The sequence below is a fragment of the Hydractinia symbiolongicarpus genome, chromosome 9, assembly GCF_029227915.1.
Source record: "Hydractinia symbiolongicarpus strain clone_291-10 chromosome 9, HSymV2.1, whole genome shotgun sequence".
Lineage (NCBI taxonomy): Eukaryota > Metazoa > Cnidaria > Hydrozoa > Anthoathecata > Hydractiniidae > Hydractinia > Hydractinia symbiolongicarpus.
In genome coordinates, this window is record NC_079883.1 from 24,858,985 (window position 1) to 24,867,675 (window position 8,691).

Sequence of the window (8,691 nt, forward strand, 5' to 3'; positions counted from 1 at the left end):
TCCTAAAAATATGTCTGAGCTTTATAGTTTAAATATGAACATTTGTATGACGCAAAAAATTGATTAAAAGTTTACTTTTTTTATTGTATAACTTTTTTGTGTTCAAGCAATGGGCCGTCACATGTAGTAGAATTGCCATTAGCCAGCTATAGTAACTTATAGCATGCTTTATTTTATTAAGGCATCATATATTTTCAGGTCATAGTCATGTTAAGAACAGATTGAGAATAAAGAGAATAGCATTTTTCAAAAAAGTTAAAAACATGAAGCCTGAAACTAAAACACATTATTCTTATAAAAACAGCATGTATATCCTAGAAAATAATTTACATAAAGTATAAAAAGTAATTTTTCCGTTGTTACTGTTTTTAATACTACAGACTGTGTTGATGTCGTTATAAGAAACCTAAACCTAAAACCTAAACTTAAATCAATGTTTGCATTTGTTACATGTTACGATCGTTTGAAATATATTCGATTCTTAAAGTCGAAAATGCTGCATTGTTATGTTCTTTGATTTTATGCGTGATTTTCTTAAATGAGGGGGAGAACATCGCGGGCACTGCTGCTGATAGAAAATTCATGATGCCAAAGTTAATTTCAAAGACTAGATACGCTTGTCTGGAATGTTCTGTAAAACATCTGTTCATAGGAGTTTGTTACAAAATACCATTTTTTTTCCTTCATCCATGAATGTGTGTTATTTTATAGTTCAGTATTTTTACACATTTGCCAAATTGGTGCTTATATTCAGAAACATATTAGATCATATTAGATCAAACTGTTTTATAATAATAAACTAGTTAAAGATCAGAATAACAAGAATGTTAGTAGTTGAATAACACGACCAAAATATCTTTATTTTTATTACTGAACTAATTCATGAGTAAATATAAAGAAAATAAAGATTTGTAAACAAAGCTGCAACCGTTGAACGTTCGATTTGTTGTTAAAAGTTTCCGGTCGATGTATTTATCGAATTTGGCACCATCTGATCACAATAAACTTCATCGTTGGAAGCTGGAAGTATTTTGTGAAAAAGTGAACCAAATTTCGAAAAGTTCCAAGAAATATTAACGAAGATTATAAAATGCTGAAACTACGATTGTATGTAAAATATTTTGGGTTATTTTCAGTTAAAGATCTTATTTTTTATGTTTCTTGGTAAGTACATCTTAAAATTGCCTTTTCTGGCCACATACAGTCATGAAAACTTTGTAAAAATGTTGCTTGTAAGAAATATGGATATTCATTTATGAAACATAGTTATTTGTGTGTGGTTATAGTAGTTATTTTATCAGATTTTGAGATTCAGACGTTCCTTAATCTTTGCTGATTTTGTATGACTTAACAAAAACTGTTGGATTTTCTTTAATGTTTGGTATCCTTTTTTCCTGGGGAATGGCAGAGCAAGTATATAGTTTTAGCGTATTCCGTTTTTTACGTAACGGTTGATATACGCCTGTTTTTTTTGACATTTTCCATTTCTATTTCATAATTCTTTTATTATATTTTTTGTTGCACATACTTTTATTTTTAGGTTTTTTGTTTCAGCTTTTATAAACATAGAATAATGCAGAATCTGAGCAACCTTCGAGACCACGGCTTTTTTTCTTCATGCCATCCCGTTACAAAGGAGAAAAGGTGTCGGGGTCGAGGTTGAATTGTGAATTTTAAAAATTAAAATTACTGTCATGTATGTTTTTGTATAGTATGCCTTACATCGGTGTAATGAGAGATTCAGTGGATTCTTCCACGGTGATTCGGCTAGTAGGAATATATTTCATCACCTGGTGCAACTACTGTACATTTTATATCTAGTAGAAATATTTACTACGGAATGATTAAATAATAAAAGTTCAAAAAGACAAAACAAAAAATAACTACTGCTGGAAACAAAGACAAATTTCCTGCTTCTTTTACTGCGTGGTTTAATGGGACATCGAAATTAGCATAAGACAATCAGAATCGGCTGAACGTCGCTAAAATTCGGCTGAATAATTTCGAATGTCTCATTAAACATTGCAGCTGTTGCTATCAATTTTTATTAATAATAATTTTGTAATAATAAGATTTTAACTAAAGACATGGATTTAAAAGTAATTTTTATTCTAACTAAGGGGCTGTTCATATGGGGCGGCTGGCTCGGTTGACCGGGCTGGCTCGGCTGAGCGGGATCTCGCTTTTCTTAAGAAACGCATAAAAAAATAAAAATGTATTCATATGGCAGGCGAGCCAGCCCGCCTAGGCGAGATGAAATTAACAACAGATTTAAAAAATTCTCATCAATTATTTAAAGTTCGAAATACATTCTTTTGTCTTCATTGTTTATGAATCTTTTGTGAAATGTAAACAACTTTTCCATCCCGGCTGGCCGAGATGTAAAAAAACTTTATATGAACACGAGATGAAAATGACCCCGGCTAGCCGAGCCAGCCCGCCTAACCGAGCCAGCCCGCCTCCATATGAACAGCCCCTAAGTTCCTTCACCGTCGTGTGTATCTACATTGAAATTTGATATAAAATGTTCATCGTGAAAATTCTTTAAAATCAATTTCCTTTATTTAAAGTTTAAGAAGAAAATGCACAATATTTAACCAATACTTTGCAAACATAAAAAAAGTTATTTCTCTACTTAGTTCAGACTGAAGAAGATTGCATCAATCACAAAAAAACTTATTTGTAACACAATTTCGCATAAATATCGGCACATGATGTACCATTGTTATTAGCCGGTTGTCCAGTAGAGGCCCAAGCTTCACCATAATGGATTCTCAGCTCCTGTTCCTTGTGAACAGTGTAACTTGTTGCGTTATAGATGAGGTACGAAGAGTTGGCATTGTATCCTGGAACATTGAAGAATCCGTGCCTTATATGATACTTCATAGATGGGTAAAGTGTGTTGTTTTGTTCATCTGTAATGACAGCCGCAACATTTTCTACAACAAAACCGTGGCCATAATCACATCCCCACTTTGTTGGCGGTGTGTCTTCAATGCACGTTAGACCAGGTCCACCGACATGTACCAATTTTATGCCAGTCATTACTGCGTCATGTGTTAATTTAAATGTTCCAAACTGGTTTGCACGTGCTCCAAAGCAGACATTGCGTTTCAATAAAATCCATTCACCTAAGAAATGTTTTCATACTAATAATGATTCCTCTTATAAAAAGTAGATCCTGAAGTGCCATTTCATTTTACATTATCTTGTTTGTTCTTTTGTCTTTAAAATTTGAATGAATATAAAAAACATTTCTGAAACTACAAACTGAATTCAACAAATGCTGCTATATAATATCCTTATACATTTCTATATATTTTGCAGTGGTCTCGCCATATTTCAGAGAACCCTAAAAAATGCATGTGTTTTTATAAGAACCGAGCAAGCCATAAATAAAATATTGGCTCGCCAACATTAACAGCCTCAAATGCATTATTAACTATTTCTTCAAACTGTATTAAAAAGTATTGAGATTAAAGTACTAACCCAGTATGCAAGGTCTGAACCACCCAGGGGATAGTTATCGGTATGGACTGAATAAAATGTTCAAGACATGATGGGTAGATAATTTTTTTTCTACACTAGAAATAATTTTATTGTCAGACAATGTTTCTAGCAGAATATTTACATCTCATTCACCAATTAAATTATCGCAGCAAAGGTTTAAAAATAAATTCTTGTAAAATCTCTAAAATTTCGGGAACTTTCAAACAGGAACTGGAAAAGAGTGTTTTCGCGTTCAGGTAATTAATTATCTTACGACAAAAAACATTTTTTCATAGGAGAATTATCTAACTTTCAAAAATATTCACTTTTAAATTTTTTTATTTCAGTGTTTAGGAAATATGGACAGTATTCTCATCTTGGGTAATAGGTGGTTCGTGTATTCTTATTTTAAATATTTCCAGGAAGCAAATATTGACAAAAAATATGCAGAACGAGGTAATTTAGCAAATATTATTGTGGTCGGTTTCCATTTGAGACATGATTTTTAATTGTCTTGTAAGAAATTAGGGTTAAATTAAGGAATTTAAAACTAAAACACCAAATTAATGAGCTTTTGAAATCAAAAACCACTGGAGATGACTTGCGACAAACATACCGGTTGTGTACCAAATAGTGAAACCTGTGAAAATAAAAAACTTAAGAAATGATTCCGGTGTATAAATTGAGGACCAGCCTAAAAATCATCTTTAAAACCAAGTAAGCGACAGCGTTATAACACCGATGGGGGAGAAGCACATTTTTCATCAAGCATTTAGTTTTCAAAAATCTGTTGTCAAATGTTTTTTCGAAAGGCACTTAACTTAATCAACTCGGAGTGTATTTCAACTCTAATTGTTTTTTCGTAGTTCTTACCCGAACAGGTATATTCACATTTGTAGCCTTTATCATCACATGTATCCACACATTTCCCGAAGTTGCATGGCTTTCTTTCTTCACAAACAGGGCCGACCTAAATAAAAAAAATAGAGTTGCGTACCCCAGACATATTTTTACATTACTTAGTTACTGATTAGATAAAATTAACCCTTGGAGGAAAGAATACGAAAGGAGAAACAACTTCATTTCTGTATGCTTCAAATGTATTGAACTTTCTATTGTTTTTAATTTTAAAAGAATCAGTCGAAATCTGACTGTAACACGCCGCAGGCACCGGAATTTTGTATCAAAATGTGCCTTATATAAGTCAGTAAACATTGTTCGTAAAACCTTCAACAATATGGTTTGAAATAAGCGTTTAACCGTGATATCAACCTACCTATAGTACCACTTTAATTATGAAAAAAAAATATTGATAGACGAATGCCGACAAAATGTGTGGAAGATTAATTTTTATTTTAACTGATAAGATAAGCTCCGATACCGGAAAGTTGTTTTAAAACGAGATATCAACTTTCTTTTTTTGTTTACAAAATGATATAGCACGTGCTTTCGTTGCTAATTATGCATTTGTAATAACATAATTACACATCACGAGATAAATTGCAAATCCGGTATATGTACTTACAACTAAACACGAAAGTAGAGTTTCAAATGTAAAATAGGTGATTCAAGAGTTTTATGTGTTTCAAGCAAAATGCATACGAGAATAATGTTAATTAAATTTCAAAAACTTAATGTTTGTTTTTAAAGAAACATACTCACAGTGAGCTGATATTTTGTTGCAGATTGCACGTGTTTTATCTCTGAAAGATTAAACTCGATCAACAATGATCAAACACGTTTAGGAGAAAGTAACAAAAACATGTAATCAAAAGTTTAGTTTTTGAAAAGATGGCTTTGGGAAAAATTAGCAAAAGTGAATAATAGCTCGTTTAAAAATTTTTTTATGTGTAACTTTTTAATTTTAAAAAGTTATTACTTTAGCAACAAACTTTATTTACGTAGTTCAACTTTGAATAATTTATTCCCAAAACCGCCAAAGTTTGAATTTAAGTTTCTATACAGACACCTGCTAGAACCTCTCGGAGTGTTTCAATAGAACAAGAGAGTTATTTCTCCTCTTGTATTTCTTCCTCCAAGCCTAAACCAAGCAAAATCCTTGGCACTTATATCAAGCAAAACATTTAAAAAATATTTTTGATTTAAAAGACACTTTGAAGATATTTAAAGGACGTCTTTCTAAGGGCTAAATTGTGCATTTTAATGCACCTGTTCGCAGTATCCAATAAACGACTTTTTAATAAAGACGTTTTTTAAAGATTTTATTAGAGAAAATTTAGAAGGCGTCAAAACAAGGTCAATACCATTTAAATATGTAAGTATGTCTTATTGAAACCTTGTTTTATAGACATCCACAGTGCGTTTTTCGCTCACCTAATTTAGAAACGTTTAAGACGGTTTATTCTTTATACTTCACCAACAAAAGATTTTTAGGACGTTACAGATTTTGCTTTTTCACGCATTTGTTAGAATGTTTGTTTGGTTTCGTGTGTGATTTTTTTTGCTGGTTTTCCATATAACATGTAGGTCATTTTTCGAATAAGCTTTCCCAACGCCGATGCAAAATCTTCTGGCCTAATCATTGCGCTTAGTCATCCACCATTTTTGTTCTTGTTGATTACAAAAAAGCCCGCGTGCAAGACAGATATAATTTTTTAGCAGGGCAATCAACGCTCATAAATTATTTTGTAGAATGTAAAAATGATAAAATATAAGCAGTCATATGACCAACGTGTGCCAAGGCCTTTTCCCCTATATTAACTCTTCGTTAAAGAAAAATGCTCTGGGAACAAGGTGTGTTTTTGACGTTGGAAGTCTACGCAATAAAAAATTCAATTGAACTACTTACAAGTATGAAATTTTAACAAGTGAATGAATAGCTACGTGCTCTTTACTCTTATTATCATTAAAGTTTAATTTCTTTTCTATCTCTCTTTTAATGAATGAAAATATTCTAATTCAGGTTTCTATGGAATTTTACATTTCGCTTGATGACACATTCAAGTTGTTTCTTTGAAATACGTTAAACATTTTTTTTCAGAACAATGAGGCCGAGAATTGATAAAGCGTAAAACAAACTATGTCAAGTTTAATGTTTTAATGATTGTGTTATGCGTGTTGCAATATTGCGAAACGTGTATAAACCTTTAATTTGTACTGTAAACTATAAATGTTAAACCCTCCTTGGTTAAACATAAAAGACATACTATGAACAGTTGCAGTATGAACAAGTATATGCATACAATATAAAATCTACAAAATCGACGAGAAAAAGAAGCTCTCAATAGGAAGAAACCAAATAAAAATTGAGAAAAGCGGAAAATATCATAAAACGTATAATTTCGTTTATTATTTATTTATTTATTATATTAAGTTGGTACTTGGGATTGCACCCAATGTAGTTAAGGTTGTGTTAAGCGGCAAGTACTAGAACTTTTATAAACTGTTTTCGTTTTGAAAGGAACAAGTAGCTACATATCCGAAAATCCACGCTTCTTATAGCATTAGTAAACATTGTTGCCAAAGGCGTTGCCAGCACCTGCTGTGCCGAGACAAATTCAGGCATAAGTAAGAAACAACAGGCCCTGGAAACAAGGATGCATTGTTGGAATATGTTTTTTTTTAATAAGATGCAAATATGGATATTAAAATTTCGTAAACCAGTTTCTCTACTAGGTATATATAAAATTAAATTTCTCAAAAACCTTATGGCGCCCATTGACTATATTATTGTCAAACACATTATTTTTCCACATGAACGCATGAGGTGTTATAAGACAGTCTAAACTACTTACGTTCGTTGCATTCTCGTTGGTTTCATAGTGTGTCCATCCATTTTCCTTTTGTAAGTTACTTCCAGTGTCAGTTCTAGTGGAATGGTGTATTCGGCATTGTGAGTGATGAAACATGTAGCTGAATGATTTGCACCTTGGATATTGCATGCATATGATCAAGCATCTGTTCAGTTCGATGTTTCTAACCAAAGAATATGTCGTATTTATTAGAAGAAAATTGTTGAATACAACATCAAAGACAGCATAAAATTTGTTGCATTCAGACAATCGTAATATATCTCCTTTACTAATGTATACGATACATATCAACAATGTTAAAAATAAGAGCCCCATATTTGATGCCATTATACGTGTTTGTACTTAGTATGAAGAAGAACTTTTCACAATAAATACTATTTTCAAAACAGAACTATTTTCAAAAAAGGGTAATCAAAAATTAAAAGTTTTGGCTGACCGCAATTAACTATTTATGTTTCTTAGTACTTGTTGGGTCATGAATTTCATTCGTTTGTGTGTGTGTTTTTCTCTCACGCTATTAGTGAGCTGTTTTGTTACGCGAGTTTCCTATATAAAAGTCGTTTTTTGCACGCACATACAGCGTTGAACTACCAAACACGGTAAAGCGACACCGCTGAAGCCGCAAAACAATTTCGTCACGCATGCTCAGTGACAATAAAATAAGCGTTAGCGCTAACGTTTTGTCTAGTGGAAATCCGGCTTCAAATTCCGGTCGGTGAAATTACTATGGCTAACGCAAGAATTTCAAAACAAGCTGCCATTGTAGTCCAACCGAATTATGGAATAAAAAGAGTCAACCGTGGAAAAAATTTACGGACTAACTTATTTGGTACCATCAGAACCGAAACTTTATGTAGATTAACATACTTAAAAGCTTCACGATGAGGCTCTTGGGGAAGATGTTTTGACAGATGATAACCTGAAGGGTGCTTTTTTGCTAAGTGTACCTTTAAAATTGACGAAAAATCTTTTCTTAAAACAAGGAAACGCGTTGATCTACGTTTGAATTTGGTTCTTGGTTTCAAATAAGACATTGCATTGTTTTGTAAAAAAAGAAGACATTGCAGTGTCAACTTTGTAAATACCTTCGAAGGAATAACATGCCACGTGCGTTCAAAACAACAATAAACTTCGGAGCGTTACTTTTGTGGGACTTTTGTGCAATACATTACAAAAGATATGAAATACTTCTTGTACTACGGTGCTTCTTTTTTCTTAGTAGGCCTTAGTGTTTTTCTTGAAATACAAGTGAGGATAATAGAACTTAAATCTACTAAAGCATTTACTGGTCTTAACTAAGTTTGACCATGTTTAAAGCCATATCAGATTTTATTATATGCATGGAAGTTTTTAAAGACTTGATCAGATCAGAACGAACAGGTGATTGGAACCTCTACCTCTTTTTCCTTTTCCGGATGATTGACCTATT

The 8,691-nt window shown here is 32.4% G+C and overlaps 1 protein-coding gene across 1 annotated transcript; it reads right to left on the reverse strand.

Moving 5' to 3' along the window:
* Window positions 1-2,423: 2,423 nt before the first annotated feature.
* On the reverse strand, window positions 2,424-7,698 carry LOC130656563 (uncharacterized). The gene is made up of 3 exons (XM_057459452.1): window positions 7,245-7,698; window positions 4,363-4,459; window positions 2,424-3,131 (listed from the first exon to the last, which is right to left on the reverse strand). Exons 1-3 carry the CDS (start codon window positions 7,587-7,589, stop codon window positions 2,677-2,679), a joined length of 897 nt encoding a protein of 298 aa, XP_057315435.1. The 5' UTR covers window positions 7,590-7,698; the 3' UTR covers window positions 2,424-2,676.
* Between the last annotated feature and the right edge of the window lie 993 nt (window positions 7,699-8,691).